This window comes from Myodes glareolus, chromosome 9 (assembly GCF_982192425.1).
Source record: "Myodes glareolus chromosome 9, mMyoGla1.1, whole genome shotgun sequence".
Classification (NCBI taxonomy): domain Eukaryota; kingdom Metazoa; phylum Chordata; class Mammalia; order Rodentia; family Cricetidae; genus Myodes; species Myodes glareolus.
The window spans coordinates 33,197,616-33,215,409 of record NC_142034.1 but is presented as its reverse complement, the minus strand read 5'-3'; the positions used below and the strand labels follow the sequence as shown (position 1 = coordinate 33,215,409).

Here is a 17,794-nt window from a genome sequence, read left to right as displayed (position 1 = left end):
TATTGTTTATAAATATTTCTTTACATTTAAAGGGGGATATGCTATAGAGATTTGCATTGGTATGGATCTTGGTTTATTGATACAAATTTACGGTCAATTTTGTTATATGTATATTTCTGCTCTTGATTAAGGTATTGTGTTTATGTATCTCATTTAAAAATGTAATGTATAATTAAGAAAAATTGGTTAATAGATAATCAGCTATAATACTCAAGCTTGTAGTCATGTTAGTTAGGTTTTCTAGATATATAGATATATATTTCAGTTAGATAGTTATTCTTCAAATCTTTCAGAGACCTTTAGAATATGGCATTTAAGATGTTTAAGAACTTTGCACTTTCCAGGACAGTGAGACACCTACTCCTGGCCATAACAATCTACTTCAAGAGGAAGATGGGCACTGAAGAGGCTTCTTATAGAGTTTACTAGACATTTGGGCAAGAAACTGCTCTTGTCTGGATTGGTGAACTGGACATGCAGGACCTGCAGAGAAATAACTGCTGAACTTGCCTAAAGGTTAAATGGTCCTCCAGGGTTCCTGCTTCATGGAAGAGTCTGCCAGTTATTCTGCAGGACACAGAAGAAAGTGACTGCCAAACTGCCAATATAGGTGGGACCTGTCTTGGAAATTTCCTGCTTTATGGAAAAGTCTGCCAGATACTATGGGCCTGTAGGCTGACAATGGATGTCCCAATGGTACATAAGAACTTTGGGTGACTGTCCAGGCAGTGAGATGTCTCTGTCAATTCTAGAGTTTTGGAAGTTGCTTACAATGTGCTTTCTGTTTACTTAGGTAATATTATATCCTTCTGGAATCTTTGATGGAGTTGAAGAATAGTTATAATTATAGTTTTCTTTAGTTATGATAAAAGATTAAGTAGATATAAATGTTATAACTCTAATTCTTGTTTGATATCTGTTTTGTTATATGTAATTTTACTATGTTAAAGCTAAAACCTTTCTTTTCATTTAAACAGAAAATGGGAGGTGATGTGGGATTCCCCTCTATCTGCTGTGAATACTACTGGTTAATAAAGAAACTGCCTTGGCCTGTTGATAGGGCAGATCTTAGATAGGTAGGGAAAACTAAACTGAAGCTGGGAGAAAAGAGGCAGAGTCAGAGAGAAGCCACAGAGCCATGGAAAACAGGCTACAACCTTGTAGCAAAATATAAAATAATGGATATGGGTTAATTCTATATGTAAGAGCTAGCTAGCAATATGCTTAAGTAATTGGCCAAGCAGTGATTTGATTAACATAGTTTCTGTGTGATTATTTCTGGTCTGAGCTGCCAGGAACAAACTAACGGCCTTGTTAACTACATGAAACTGGGTTTGAAATAAGATCCATGCTGAAAATTAGTAGTTGACTTTAGTTGAATTTCTCTCCCCTCCTCTATGGTTAGTGAAGCTGTCTTGATGCATTTGTTTATATCCTATTAGTAATAACAGTATCTGGTATTTACTTCGTTTTTACTGTGAGTCATCTATATGAGCCAAGTCACATAAAAACTTTAATAATGCTTCTTTTTCTCATCTTGCCAATGAGTACACTGAAGCTTAAGCTTATTAAGCCTTGCAACTTAGATGTCTGATCAATGACAGAATAGATACCCAAACACAGATTCATGCTTCCCCAGAGACTGCTATTCACTTAAGAATTTCCATGGGTTTTCTTTGGAGGTGTACTGATATCAGGGATCCGGTCATCATCTAAGTTATTGACCCAGAATTATATTAGCTAAGTTCCTGGCAATGGAGTCTTGTATTGGTTTTCCTGTTGCTGCTATAGCAATTGGAGCACTAGATAACTTTAGAGAATCAAGATGTATCTCTCATAGCTCTAGAAGCCCAAGCTCAAACTGAGGGTGTTAGCAGGACCACATTCCGTCTGATGGATCTGAAAGGGGAGAAGGATGATGTCTTGCTTCTTCTGGCTTCTGGTAACATTCTTTATGCTGTTACTGTCTCATTAGCCTTTCCCCAATGTTCCTGTCTTCTGTTTCTTATGAGGAGTCTTATTATGGGCTAAGGGACCAGATCATTCAGACTGATCTTATGTTAGGATCGTTAGTTATATCTGCAAGATTTTTTTTTTGAATATGGCCACACTACTGGGATGCAAAGGTTAACACATGTCTTTTTTTGGGGGGGGGAATGTCACAATTTAATCTACCAGAAACAGATAGTAAAATGAACGTAACAAGAAATGGTCCCTGAGGAACTTGACAATGTCTTTCTATTTCTAGGTAGTCAGTTAAGTACTTGACAAGTACAAAGTACTCAAAAAAAAATTTAACTCTTTTCTATATGTTTGTGTATGTATATGTGAATGTGTACACAGGTGCCAGATGAGGCTAAAGAGGGCACTGGCCCCCTGGAGCTAGAGGTTTAGGTTGTTGTGAGCCAAGTTACATGGGTGCTGGGAACTGAGTTCTGGTTCTCTGCCAGAGCACCAAGTACTACTGAGATACTTTGCCAGTGTCCTGGTCCTGGCTTCAGCTTTCAGTGTGCAGATGAAAGGCTAAAGGGTGGAGAACGCACTCCAGAGACGCTGACATTTTAAATGGTCAGTGGTGGGCCATATTGGAAGATCTAGTCTCTAGGGAGGGCCCATACCAGCTCCCTCAGGTGGCGTTAGTTGCTCAGTTCACTTAGCTTTCCGCGTATTTTATTTATACCTGTGTTGATACACGTACAAAGTTTTGTGATAAGCAATCCATTCTCATATTTCTCTTAATTCTTTGGACTAAAAACTCTAAAGAGAGCATGTACCCTGTCTTACTTATCTCTGCTCAGTAAGATTTTTACTTCGGTCAGTGAAGGAACCACCCAAGGAGCAAGGTAAGCAGAAGGATATGTAGAGTCCTTTATATTTCCTACATCATCTCATCTGAGCACGGCATTGACCAGAGCGTGAGGCCCTTCCCGTTAGACAGGTGGTTCTCAACTTGTGAGTCACAACCCCCCCCCCCACAGATACATTTTCTATCAGATATTTACAGTACGATTCATAGTAGTAGCAACATTACAGTTATGGAGTAGCAAGGAAATAATTTTATGGTTGGGGTCCCCGCAACATGAGGAACTGCATTAAAGGGCTGCAGCGTTAGGAAGGTTGAGAGCTACTGCAGTAGACTGCGTCTTAGTCATCCTTACATTAGCCTCTTGCATGGGAAGTACATTGAGTTGGAGTGAAACTGGGAAGCATATTGAAATCTGGGGGCAGAAAGAGCAGGGAGATTGAGGGAGACTGATAGTTTCGGAAAAGCAGCTCCTTTGAAAGCATCCTGGAAAGACCTAATTTATCAGGTCTGCCACAGACTTCATGAAGACAACCACTCACACCATTTCTTCATCTTCGGTGATGCTTGAACCATGACTCTACCCACATATGGCAGAAAGAACAACTGACAAAGAAGAGAGACGCGTTGGCCGGAGGCTTGCCTTGTTTCTTATTGTGTATGTAATTTGGAGCAGATTACTTAGCTTGTTTGAACCTTGTCTGTAGCATGGAGGTTGTTAGGGCTGCTCATCTTCCACAGGTGTTACATAAATTAAAAAAGATGTGTTAAACATATTTAAGGTGCCATATAGACGGAAAGTATCAATATTATTGAGGTATGTAGAACATTAATTAAGATTGTACATGAGTATTAAAATGTTCTTCAAGATTTGCCTATGAGAATTATTCTAGCAATCAGGAGTGCTTTTCTGGTATGGGAGAATTGTCTGTATTCTGTCAATCATATTTTAATAAAACGCTGATTGGCCAGGCAGGCAGTATAGGTGGGAAAGCTAGACAGGAAGTAGAGGTGGAGCAAAGAGACTGGGAGTATTCTGAAAAGCAGGACGCTCCCTCCGCACTCCTGTGCAGACCACCAAAGAGACAGGATGTAACCTGCCCAGCTGAGAAAGGTACTGAGCCCTGTGGCTAACATAGATAAGGATAATGGGGTTACAAAAGTTGTAAGAGCTAACAAGAAGCCTGACCTTATGGGCCAATCAGTTTATAACCTTATGGAGTCCTGTGTGTGATTTTTCCTTGGGAGTTGTCGGTTGTGGGGTACTGGTAAGGAGAGAAACCCCAACAAGCCGGCCCCTTCATGATACACTTTTCTGCATGGTGCTTGGCACTGCGTTTCCTAACTATATTAAATAGTGCATTAGCAAACAATCTAACTTACTGTGTGGCTTCTATAGCATGGGAGGTAAGAGGTAAATGAAGAGAAGACTAAGTAATCGTAGTGACCCAGGAAGGAGGTGTAAAGAGCCAGAGAATGGAGTGTTAAGTATCCTGTTGGTCCACGAACCTGCTCTTAGGAAATGCTATTCTAGTAGGATTGGATCTTAATATTTGACGGGCATAACAGTTGGGTTATTTACTAGAAGACTTAGTGGGACTTCTTGCTTGGGGTGGTATAGCCCTCCCAGAATAGGCTGGGAGGGTCTTCAGGATGTGTCCAAGGCACCCAGGAGAGTTTCCAAGGACTTAGGCCACTGCTACTTCCTCCCTTCTTGGAAAAGAATGCAGAGTACAGCTTCTCTCCCTAGATCCAGGCCATATGCTGCATTAATCATGGCGGGCGCTTTGCCCAGCCTGAATTAGCCAAGCTGGTGGTGCTCCCCACTCTCCCTCGGAGGGCAGTGGGCAGGCCAGCATTGGTAGAAGCTGAGCTTCTCTGCTTGACCTGATGCTGCTGGATGAAAGTCTGCCTATACTATTAGTGCTGGCTTAGGAAGCTTGGTTTTCTTGCCATTATGATGGGTGTTGCAACTCCTGGTCTCTGGGTCAGGCCAACAACAGCACAGTGAAGTTGCTGTGGGTCTTGAGAGTGTTATGGGGGGGGATGACATTTCTGGAAAGAATAATTGAATAAAATTATTGCTTTTTTTAAAGGTGGGAGGTAATGGTGTTAATGGCAATACAGAAATAAAGAAACATTAGATCAAATTTCCCTAAAATCTGTATCTATCGTGATTCATATATAAGCATATATGCCTTACTGGATCTATTTCCATGTGTTTAATAAAACTTAAAATAATTTTAAGTGAAAAAAAAATGTATTGATGCATCAAGCCTTAGGTAGTTTAGTTCATTTTTTGATTTTCCAAGAGAAATAGTACCTCAAGATTCCTATTGAACTTCTGGACTATTTGGTTGATGCCTTATTGTTCCTGACCTCTTTTGGGGAAAGGTTGTAAGGAAGTTCTACATTTGGAGGACTGGGATGTTCTTCAAACACATTTGAAGAAAACAGCACCCGGCCTTCCCTCTTGCCTCACCCATGTGTCACCAGGAAAAGCATCAGTGTTGAGGGGGAACAGGATGTTGCTTCCTGAGATGTTGTGCCCTCAGAAAGGAGGGGGAGAAAATGCACATCTGACGGACCAAATCTCCCTACCCCTTGCCTTGGACTGCCTTTTCTGGGAGCCAGCTTTCCCCCTTGGGTCCTTGGGAGATGCTTAACTTTAATTGACTCAGAGGAGTTCTTTCTGTTTCAAAAACCGCAGAGAATTGGGAAATTAGAGTTCTATTCCCTCTTCTCATGCTAAACAGATTTGCACAAACACATCCCACATACTCAACAGCTCTAGGACAGAATCTTGGGCTGGCACCAGGAGTAAAATTTGTGATGAGCTCTGTATTTCCAGCAGCCGCCTTAGAAGCTGGGTAAGCTCTATCCACATAGAAGGGAACTGTGCTGTGAACTTAGCTCTGGGAGTAGCCCAGTGGGGGGATGTTTGTCTAAATTGGATTTTTTCCCCATTCACAAGTGATTTCCAAACAATTCAAAGTGGTCACACTTATGGAGAAGACAGGGTTTACAGGGACAGATCTCACTGCACTCAAGTGCTTCTGCCTTTGTGAGAGACAGGGTGCCGTTTCTTCCTCTTGCTCAGCAGTGAGTTCCTGTCAATAGGGTCTATCTGTCATTTTTCTGCTTTCCATGTCTTTGTGTTTCACAGTCCAAGGAATTTTGGCTTCAGAGAAATAAATGGACCCAAGAGAGAATTATATTTTAAGAAACAGAATGATGATCGCTCACATTTTAAGTTAATAATAAAATCCGAATGCAATTGGGCAGCTCCTCCCAGCAGGGAGTGTGTGTAATCCATCCTTAGGCCAATGCGAGAGCCTGGCATTTCTAGGGCATAGAGGAGACCACCCTCATGCAGTCTAGCAGGAGCCCACTTGGGACCCTGTGGCTTAAGAGAAGATTAAACACTGGGGAAATTCTGTGAACGGAGAGAGCAGATGGGCTGTGAAGGTGGGAATAGAATGGAAAGCTGTTTGTAGGATGATATAAACAGTGGAAGGTTGGAGAGTGTGCCTTCCTTGCCTTAAAAGTGACTTTCGGCCTTACACTTCTCTAGCTATTTGCCGCCTTTTTGTCTTCTCTTTCACGGCCAAGACTTCAGAGTGTGTCCTACTTCGTCACCTCCCGTTTATCCCTGATCTATTGATGTTCAACTTCTCTCTCTTTTCCTCCACAAACTGCTCTCATCAAGGTTACTGATGACTTTCTTGCTGAAAAAAGAGCAAACCAGTGTAGTCATTTTATTTAGCTTTGCTCCATCATTTGACATGCTTTTTTTTTTTTTTTGATGACACTGTATTTTTTTTTGTTTGTGTGTGTGTGTGTGTGTGTGTGTGTGTGTGTGTGTGTGGTGTGTCTGGTTGTTCTTCTGTCTCTAGTTGTTCCTTCTTAATCTAAGATGTCTTATTGATCCACATTATAGGGTACCTTCCATAGTGTTCTTTTCCTGTTTTACATACACTCTCTAGGGAATCTCATGTATTTTTATCACTCCAGACATGATCTATGTGTTATCAGTATCTTAAATCTGTGTTATTATTATTAGCCCAGTGATCTTTTCTGAGTTGCAGACATTGTGCATCTTTACACTGTATTTTCTTTACATTGCATTTTCTTTCCCTGAATGTTATTTTTGTGGAAACAGTCAAAGCAATTCGTATTTAAAATATCCAACTAGTCAATCTTATTTTCCCTCTTATCACTCTCTCTTTCCTTTTTTTGTAAATAGCATTGTAAAAACCTGAAACATCTAATCCAGAAAATTCAGTTTCTTCTTTGTTTATTAGCTTCCCAATCTCCCTGCTTTTCATACTTTCTCTATACATTTTCTTTATACAATAGTGAGATTTAATTTTAAGGTTAGCTCAGATCGTATTGATCCTTGCTTATGGCTTCTGGTGGCCTTCTGGCGTCCCAAGTAGGAGAAAAATCCAGCCTTGATAGCACGACCCATAGGACCCTGCCTGGTGTGGCTCCCTGTCCCTTCCTATTCTCCCTCTCACTCCCCCTGGCCCGGGCGCTTGGCCTTCCTTCCAGTCTACCTTAAGGCCCTATGCTCTTTTGCTGTTTAGCAAACTCTAACCCCAGAGTTTTGTCTCGTCCTGTGGTGAGTTAATATGTCACCTTCTCTAGCGGGTCTCTGCCGTTCATCCTAGAATTCACCACCTCCCTGTCTGGCCTCATCACAGTTACTGTTGTATGTTCTGCACTGAAGGTTTAGTGGTCTGCTATTCATTTTTTATTTATATTTTCCTTGCTATTCCTTCTAGACTGAGTTACATAGGAGTAGAGACATTGCCTTTTCATTATCTTCTGGTTCCTCAAAACAGTGTCTGCCACATGGTAGGCAACCAGTGTGTATTTTCTTTCAAATGGACAAAAAGAACAAGCGGTTAGAATTCCTGACCGTCAGCCAGACGGGCTGCAGGGATGATGTGCAGCCCAGTTGACTAACACAGAGTAGTCAACTTCTTTTGCACACAAAGCTCTCTTTCCTCTCCGACTCATCTGCTTGCTCAGAACTGGCTTCTGTCACCTCCGACTTTGGTCGTGTGGGAGATACCACCAATCTCCTTTGTGCCCCTTAGGTAGTTACAGTGCTGTTTCATACCAGCGTATCTAAACCTCCCATTAGCCCAGCTTCTGGCAGAGATGCTAGTTGATTTGTGTCCCCCAAGGCCAGAGCAAATTAGCAAACAAACAAACAAAAAACAAACAAACAAAAAAACACAGCCTAGAAACTATTGAAGTAATTATTTTGCTGAATTAGTTGGTAAATCATAGACTTCTTTGGTAATAAAAGTCAGCTGCTTCTCAAGTTTTCCACTAGCCAGGTTTTGCCTTTTAGAGATTGAGATTTTAAAAACAGGGGCACATACAGACCTGCTTGTAGGAAAGGCACATATCCCTATCAGTGGTTTTGTGTTACGACGATAACGTTAGATATGACATTCATATTTCCTATATTTCCTATAGTGTCTTCGATAGTTTGTTTTCCTCACAAATGACTCTGTAAGGCGTAGGCAGCACTCTTCTAGTTTCACATATACACCGAGGTGTACCAATCCGTTCAAGCACATGGCGCTGGTAAAACAAAATTGGAATTTGAATACAGGGCTTTGGTGTCTAAGCCCAGACTCTTTCCGCTGCACCATGCTGCCCCCTATGGGACAAGCCTATAAACCAGAACTGTTCCCTAAAAGTATTATTATGGAGATTATAATATTGAAGTGTTTTTAAGATGTAGAATTAATAACGGCACTTTGAACGGCTACTATTTTTATTGACTAGAAAAATGACACTAGGCTTAACCTGCTCCAAGGAAGAGTATTATATAGTATTGCTTATATGTATGTCCTTTTAGTCTGCCTGTAAGCACAAAGATACTTATGGAAATCTGTGCTTATCCCAATATGGGATATCCCAATAGTATTTGCCACATAATCACATTCTTAATTCCTAAGGTGCACTGTGTGACATTTGTTTCAGCTTGTTTCTTAGACCCTCATGCCCACGACTATCTGATTTGGCTTTAGTTTCAGGATTCTAGTTAGTTTATCCAAGATGTTTCTCTTCCTCCCTTTCCACGTGAGAACATGATGTGGGTCAGGGGTGGGGGCGTACCCTCAACTCTTGCCTCAGATGGAACCAGAGGTTGGGCTTATGTCCTTACCTGGAACTGCAGCAGTTTCTGTTAGAAATTTCTGGACTTCCATTCTTGCTCTGTGTCCTTCCATATCTTGGGTGTGTGGACCAGCACTGGTCTGATATTCCCTACCCCTAGCTAAAGCAATCTCGTGTTATTGCCCTAGTCTCCTACCCATCTACGGTTCTACTTTTGTTTCCTTTATTCTTTCTAATCCCCGAACAACATCTTTACCGCTTGCTAGAACCAATGCATCCCCACATAGAGCATCATCAGTGAAGACAGGGCTGCGAATCTGGCGGCCAAGCCAAAGGGCTTTAGATCTTACCGCTCATTGCCTTTCTTCTGTGCATCTCTGGGGATGGGGATGTTGACGGAAGACAGTCTATATGTGATGATGTAGAACTGATCTTTAGATTCTGCTCGTGGGAGGGGTCTATCAGCTTGGTAATGGGCAAGCCAAATACAGGTTGCTTGTATCTTGCGTACTGTAGAGCATCCATGATCCACCTCATTTCACGCCAGACTTCATCTGTTTGCTTTGAATAAAGTGGTGAAAGACGTTAAAAGAAATGCATTTTCGCAAGAGTCCAATATGAACCATTTTCCATACTATTGGTTTCTACAGCATTGGTTTGAGCCTTACTCGCTTTGAAAACTACAGACAAATACCAATAGATTGCTGGGATGACTGAGTAGGATGGTGAGTCTGAGAGTTTCTACAACACTGTAGAGTACTTTGCTCACACACATAAAGCACTCTTTTCTCTCCCTGTGTAATCGTAATGAAGCATATAGTATCAGAGAGGTGATGTGATGCCAATGATATACGAACTTCAGAATGCTTGTACCTGTGTTCTGGGAAAGATGTAACTTTATATATTAAACTTACTACTTTCGTATATATAAAGCAAATGCTTCCAAAGTCTAGTGCAGTTTTAAAAAGCTCTCGTTAAAAAAATGTAAACACTCTCACGGTAGCACATTTTAGATCAGCATCACCTTGATTTCAGGGTTACTGTAGTGATTTTAGTGACATTTTCATTATAAAATACAATAGTAGTTGCTAGTGGCTTAAAAGTCACTCATTTTTGTCTTTCACTGTAGGTGACGGGTGTTCAGATCGCGATGAGCACTGGCCATGAGCTTCCTGGTTGCCCTGCACCCCAATAAGAGACCACAGACAACACAGGTTCTTGGGAACCTGAAGCTTGTGGTTGGCTTTCCATCTGATTTCACTGGGTCCCTTGGCAAAGTGTTGATCTGTTTGTGTTCATTTCCCAGTTGTAAATTGAGGACATTCAACCATGCAAAGGCTAAGGTAATGCCCAACTCTAATACTTTAGCATTCTTTTTGGAGAACACTCAGAAAGCTGGTGCTACTGCCTTTAGGTAGAAGGTATTCATTGTAAGAACAATCGCATATTAAGTGTCTCTTACTGCAGAGGTTTTAAAGATTAGGTGTCACTCAGAGTTACTTTAGTTTCAGAATTTCTTCTTAGGTCTTTTCATTTAACCATATACTTAAAAAGTACATAAAAAGTATCAACAAACCTTGTGCTCCTACCACAGAATGGATTTTGGAGCTCTGGCGTTCATTGTCATGTTCAGTAAGAGAGCAGGCTAACAAGAATGAGTGAGCAAAACTGTGTGGTTGGGGGTCGTTTCCCCTTGCCTTCCAGTTCCCTGCTGCCCTTGGATTGGCCTTAGCAGAGTATGTGGAGCTGGTCTTGAAAGCGTGAAATTGAGGCCCAGGGTTTGTTCACTCCCTTAGCTGGGCAGGAAGTTCCACAGCAGCCAAGCCCAGGAGGCGGAGAGAGGGAAGGAAACTGGGAAGTTCATGAGGTAGTGCCAAGTTGGTACTCCCAAGTGGGATGCGCATGGATTTTCCTGATGAAACAGTCACTTTCTCAGCTGGGTCTTATTGGCCATTCATATTCAGTGTACAGTGGTCTCAAAGATAATTCAGAGGGACCACATGACTGTGGATAACTTTTTAGAGCGCCTGCCTGCCAAGGGCAGGAACTGTGTTTTTGTATTGTTCTTCAAGTAGATGCTCAGGGAATGCCAGTAGAGTGAACAAAGGGATGGGATGGTTACACAGTCTGACTCTCGGGTTATTGGAAGGATTCAGGGCATGTGGGTAAGCGTGTTCTGCAAATCGAACAATAGTATAATGTTTTCAGCTGTATGATGCCAATCATGATTATTTCAGTGGGCTGAATGTAAAAAAGATTCCCCGACTTCTACTCCTTGGCACCTGTGTGGTGTGGGAGAATTGTCTGTATTCTGTCAGACATATTTTAATAAATCGCTGATTGGCCAGGCAGGCAGTATAGGTGGGAAAGCCAGACAGGAAGTAGGGGTGGAGCAAAAAGACTGGGAGTATTCTGGGAAAACAGGAAGTTCCCTCTGCCAGTTCTGCCCAGACCACCGGAGAGGAAAGATGTAAGCTGCCCCGCTGGAAAGGGTACTGAGCCATGTGCTAACGTAGATAAGGATAATGGGGTAACATAACTTATAAGAGCTAATAAGTAGCCTGACCTAATGGACCAATCAGCTTTATAACTTATAGAGATCTCTGTGTGATTGATTTTCCTTGAGACTGGCCGGCTATGAGGTACCGGGCGGGACAGAAACCCCAACAAGCCAGCCTTCATGTTACATATGGCACCCAGACGTGGATAACTGAATCCACAGAAAGCCTGAGAAAGTTTGGGAAAGAATAGAGTAAAGCATGTTTTCTTGGTAGCAGCAATTTCTCAGGTCTACTCTGCTTGCTAGAGGCAAGCAAGCGCTCTAAGAGAGGCTTCCTGACTCAGCTTTAGCTGCAAAACCCTGCAGCTCTTTTAAGAGGATCTGCCATGAAACACTTAAACGGTGTTGACGAAAAGCTGAACACATGCGTTTCGGCTGTCAGCCTTAGCAGGAAAAAAGCTGTGCTGTTTTAAAATGCGGGCTTTCTGGGCCGTCCTGCCAGGGCAAACTCTGACTCTTTCAGGCAGGCAGTCTGACTGAGTGTGGTCTGAGCAGAATGCTGCAGCTTTCTTGCTGGCAAGGACCTTGAAACGCCATAGAGTTGTGGCAGTAAAAATGGCTACAGCCCATACCTCCGCCATGAGGCTGGAGAGCTAAGGAATGGGATGGATCTAGCCGTCAAAGCCACGGCTCTCCATATTGCTTAGTAAATTAAAGGCTCATGTAGTGATAAAAAGAGAGATATACAGTAAAGAGAGATTCAAAGAGGAAGAAAACCTCTAAATGGTTTACAGTGTGTTAAAAATATATGCAGGACAAAAGTCAAAGTTCTTAAAGTAAAAAAAGAAAGAGAGTAGTTGGGTGTGGTGGTATACACCTTTAATCCCAACAGTTGGGAGGCAGAGGTAAATTGACCTCTGAGACTTTAAGGTGTGGTAGTACACACCTTTAATTCCAATGTCTGGGAGGCAGAGACAAATCTCTGTGAGTTCAAGGTGTGGTAGCATACACCTTTAATCCCAGCACTGGGGAGGCAGAGACAGGAGGATCTCTGTGAGTTCAAGGACAGCCTGGTCTACAGAGTTATTCCAGGACAAAGATATACAGAGAACCTGTCTCAAAAAGTGAAAGTAAAAATAAAAGAAATAGAGGTTAAAATAAAGCTGCATAAAGAGGGAAACTACACAGAGAATCTTGATACTGTATGTTATTATGCTCTCTTTGAATTGTTTGAATGCCGAGGAAGGAGTAATAGCTGCTAAAAGATATTTGCTTATAAATGCTGCTGAATTAATCCAAGATAGATATTTTGAAAATACCTTGGCTTCAAAATTAAAGTCAAAAGGTATGCTACTTTGGAGAAGAGATTTTGCTTTGTTTCCACAGAAAATGAGAGGCTGTGGATTCATTCTGAGTTAAGAAAAATCAGGTTTGAAAAAGGAAGACCACCTGAGAAATCTCCGATAGGAACAGATGGCCCAGATGACAGTGTTCTACATCCAGAACAGATTCAAGACTGCTGCCTGAGATGATCAAGACTCACAGGATACTCCAGTCAGGACTTGATTATAACTCTAAGTTTTCTTTAGGTCCCCATAAGATCATAAGCGCCCCCAACCAGCAGGAAGTAGCCTGAAATACTACGCCCACATTCCCAACAAATGGACTATGGGTATTTTCCTTTGTTTAAAAAAAAAAGAGGGAAATGGTGTGGGAGAATTGTCTGTATTCTGTCAATAATATTTTAATAAAACACTGATTGGCCAGGCAGGCAGTATAGGCGGGAAAGCCAGACAGGAAGTAGGGGTGGAGCAAAAAGACTGGGAGTATTCTGGGAAAACAGGAAGCTCCCTCCACCAGTTCTGCCCAGACCACCGGAGAGGAAAGATGTAAGCTGCCCCGCTGGAAAAGGTACTGAGCCATGTGCTAACGTAGATAAGGATAATGGGGGTAACATAACTTATAAGAGCTAATAAGTAGCCTGACCTAATGGACCAATCAGCTTTATAACTTATAGAGATCTCTGTGTGATTGATTTTCCTTGGGACTTGCCGGTTGTGGGGTACCGGGCGGGACAGAAACCCCAACAAGCCAGCCTTCATGTTACACCTGTGATTATTACCTTACATGATAAAAAAGTGAGTATGGCAAAGCTGAGGCTGTTAAGGATTGTGGGGGGGAGGTTTCGCCCTGGATCGTCTCCGGGAGCCCCATGTTCCGCGACAAATGTCCTCATAAGGACTTGCAGGAGTGAGGCAAAAGGAGACCTGGCAGAAGGGAAGAGGCAACCACAAAAGTAAGAGATGGACGAGAGCTAAGGAATGACACCCCCACCCCCAGAAGCTGGGGGAGCCAAAGAGTAGACTCTTCCCTGGAGTTTCCGAGGAGTGCAGCTCCACCCAGGGGAGTTTCAAACTTCCTCTCTCCCACACCTAGAAGAGAGCGCTGCCACTTTAAGCCAGCCACTTGGTGGTAACTTGTAAAAGGATGTGAGTTTTCATGGCAACCCACTTGTTCTTTTTAGATAAAGGCGGTTCACTCTATTGCTGAGCATGGATAGAGCAGAATGAAGCAGTGCATGCTTAGTTTTTCTTGGTAGCGAGGTGGAGAGGGCCTAACTGGAGAAACTAACCGTGCCGTTGGTTCAGGGAGGCCTGCGGCTTGAGTTTAATGAAACCTCGCTAAGTAGCCCCCAAAGAAGCCCAATTTCCACTTATTTCACCCCTCTACTGTTGATCTAAAAGCAACTGACAACATAATCCCCCTGATTTTAAGGTCCAAATTCAGCTTCTGAAGACTTGCTGACATGCTTTTCAAATGGGCGGCTGTGAACCGCCCTAGTCTGTTGATTAAAGGTTCTGCATCCATTTCTCACCCTGCTCTTTACAAACTTCGGTTTTCATCCTATAAATTATACCCTTGCTCTGTGCCCAGGCAAGATAATATTTTTATTAAAATGTAAAGGTGATTGGCTTTCTCACAGCGCAGCCACAAGGTGCTCGAGGGGATGATGGATTGGCTATATTTAATGAGCTGTGTTTCTAGTACGGCTTAGGCGCATTTGAAGCATTACAGTATATAAATTATGGCCTAATTGCCCTTTTGGCTTTAACAGCTTAAAGTATGCTAAGCCTTAGGTCTTCATGCTTTGACTTTTCTTTCCTTCTCTCTTTCTCTCTCTCTCTCTCTCTCTCTCTCTCTCTCTCTCTCTCTCTCTCTCTCTCTCTCATTTTCCTTCACACACTTTCCCATTTCTACTGCATGTACTGTCTTTAAAGCCTGTATACCTTATCTGTGACTTTCCTGTGCCTCCCCTAGTGCAGGCCTTCCCGTTTTGGCTACACTCCTTGGCTTCTTTTCCTAGCTGTATTTACACAGACTCCCCTGCTCTTTACAATGTTTGGTTTGTGTAGTAACACTGTCTTAGATCTAGATGGAACTGGCAGCGGCCTCTGCAGGTTCTGGTTCTGGTTCTGGTATGGGATGGGCTGAGCTGTGAACACCAATGGGTGAATGGCTGCAGCTTGCTGTCAAGTTTGGGGTGGGGTGGGGTCTAAGCAGTCGACACAGGTAATGGGAGCTAGGGTACTGAGTTGTCTGTGGGGTTGCTCATGCCAAGGGCAGCCAAGTAGCATACCAAAGGCTGTGGATCCAGGGAGATGATCTGGAATTGCCTTACTCTAGAAGTTAATTTTTATCACATTGACAACTGACTTTTATCCAAGTCTGTGTGCCTATAGGAGTCCAAAGCAGGCAAGAACTTTGAAAAATTCTTGGCCTGGCCTGCCATTATTCAGCTCACTTAAAGATGTGATCAGAAGGAACGAGAAAAGAGGCAGAAGAACTCAAAGCTAAGTGAGAAAGAAAAGCATAGAGCCAGGAATTCTGGGAGGGTTTAGGACTACCACCTACTAAAGAAAGGTAGTGTCCTCATTGGACGAATGAGATGTAGAGATGCTGAAGCAGAAAAAGACAGAGATACAACCCATGCCTGTGTATACACAGAGGTCAGAAGGCTCGGGAGATGTCGAGTGCTCTGCCCGTCCCTCTGAGAGAGGGTCTCTCACAGAACATGGAGCTAGCCATTTTTCAGCAAGGCTAGCAGCCAGCAAATCCCACCAATCTGTTTCTGAAAACCCCTCCCTGCGAGCCCTACTCGGCACTGAAGCTGTCAGAGAGTGCACATGGCCACACCCAGATCTTTATGTGGGACCTGCGATCCAAACTCAGGTCTTTGTGCTTGCACAGCAGGTGCTCTGACTCCCTGAGCGGCCACCCCAGTCCTCTACTTACCTTTCGAGTCCAGTGCCATAATGAACCGAGCTTGTTGACACAGACATGTAATCCAGAACTAGAGAGGCCGAAACAGAAGGACTGAGAGTTCAATACTAGCCTAGGATACACGAGAAGCTCGAGGCCAGTCTGGTTCACATAGAGAGGCACTGTCTCAGTAATAACAGTCCAGAAGTCAAGAGGCATGTGTCTTAGTTCTGGAGCATACAGCATTCTGTTTGGACCTGGAAGTTGGAGGGAGGGCTTGTTTCTCTTATCTGCAATGGCAGGATTGAACTAGAGGAAGTCTCAGGTCTAGTCACCTCTAACAGTTTTAGGACCGACAACCAGAATCATCTTAAAGAAACACTTTACTATTCTCTCTCTCTCTCTCTCTCTCTCTCTCTCTCTCTCTCTCTCTCTCTCTCTCTCTCACACACACACACACACACACGCACAGAGAAGAGAGAGAGAGAGAGAGAGAGAGAGAGAGAGAGAGAGAGAGAGAGAGAGAGAGAGAGACTTGTCCTTCTTATCTTATGCCCTTCTTTCTCCTGCTGTTTCCATTAGCAGCATCTGTTCTCTACTGGAAATGAAATAAATGGGGTGAATTTTTTAAAATTCTAAATCTCATGTGGAGAGATTGAGCAACTTCCTAAAAAGCTATTTCTTTGATCTGAGTGTCGCCTTCATTTATAAATGAGGAAAACAGGGTAATTCTACTGCTTAGTAATGTTTTTTCTAAATACTACCATATCTTCATTCCTCTCATTTTTATATTTCAAAGGACTTTTACTTCTAGATTTTTATTGTTTATTTTTGAAGACTTGGTCTCCTCTAGTTCTGACCTTGAACTCACTATGTCACTAAGAATGACCTTGAACTATGAATCCCCCTGTGTCTACTTTCTAAGGACTGGAATTATAGGCATGTCTTGCTACTCTGTACTACTTCTTAATGAATGAATATACAATTTATTGTGTAGTTAGTATGTATGACTATTATTATCAACCCCTCTTTTGGAGACATAGTCTTTCTATGTAGCCCTGGGTAACTTAGAATTCTCCCTGTAGACCAAACTGGCCTTGACTTTACAGAGATTATTCTGCTTCTGTCTCCTTAGTGCTGGGATTAAAGGTATAGAATTCTATGCTCATCTTATCATGACTATTTTTTCCACAAATGATTAGGAAATGGGGAGTGTATGTGTGTGCGTGTCCACACATGTGTTTGGGTATGTGTGTGTGTATGCCTACATGTATGTAGAGGTCAGGGGGCAGCCTTCAGGGTGTGCCTCAGGAACTCAGTCTACTCTGGTTTTCAACACAGGGGTCTCTCATTGCTCACCAGGAAGCCTAGGCTGGTCACTGAGCACCAGAGGTCTTCCAGTCCTCGCGTTCTCAGCATTGGGATTACAAGAGTGTCTCATGCACTGACTTTCTTACGTGGGTTCTCAGGGCCTCGTTCCCCCAGGTAAGCACTTTACCCCAGCCCAGGGGACTTTTTTCTCAAGCTGCAAGCTCACAATGTTTCTTATTGAGTTCTTTTCACATCTTATTTGAATAGTTGCTGGAGCTTCTGGTCTAATCTGGTTCCTTACTTTTAGTCCCCTCCTTAAATTCTGGAGACAGCCAATTGTTTAGTGAATAGGGCCTAGCAGAGTGCATTCCTACAGTGAACAGACAGTGTGGCATGGCCTCTTTGCCTCAATATATCCCATAGAACTATGAGAAGCTCGCTCTTTCTCCAAAGCTGAGGCTTAGGTGCAGAATTAAGTGTGAATTCCTTACTGTGGCCTTTGGTATGGGTCTCTGATCTGTTCTTATTGCTGGTTTTCATTCTCACTCCGTTTGTCAGTCACCCAACATTCAACTCCTGCCCCAACCAACCTTGACACCGCTTTCTTTTCCAAAGCCTGTTTTCCTGTCTGTCTGCCCTGTCTATTTATTATGTTGTCTCTGGATGCAGAACATTCATCCTGCTCCTATGTTGTGCAGTCTAGCCTGTCCCACAGCCCCAGCTCAGATGCCATTGGGTTCTTTCATGGCATCTTTCATACTGCCCACAAGAGAAAGTCA

At 42.8% G+C, this 17,794-nt stretch overlaps 1 protein-coding gene across 1 annotated transcript in view; it reads right to left on the bottom strand.

Annotated features, from left to right (window-relative positions):
* The window catches only part of Ankfn1 (ankyrin repeat and fibronectin type III domain containing 1), a 351,197-nt gene that overhangs the window by 14,132 nt on the left and 319,271 nt on the right, over positions 1 to 17,794 (bottom strand). Inside the window, exon 19 of the mRNA XM_048446655.3 lies at positions 9,295 to 9,505. Within this exon, the coding sequence (XP_048302612.3) occupies positions 9,295 to 9,505 (211 nt within the window). The remainder of the gene's footprint in view (positions 1 to 9,294; positions 9,506 to 17,794) is intronic.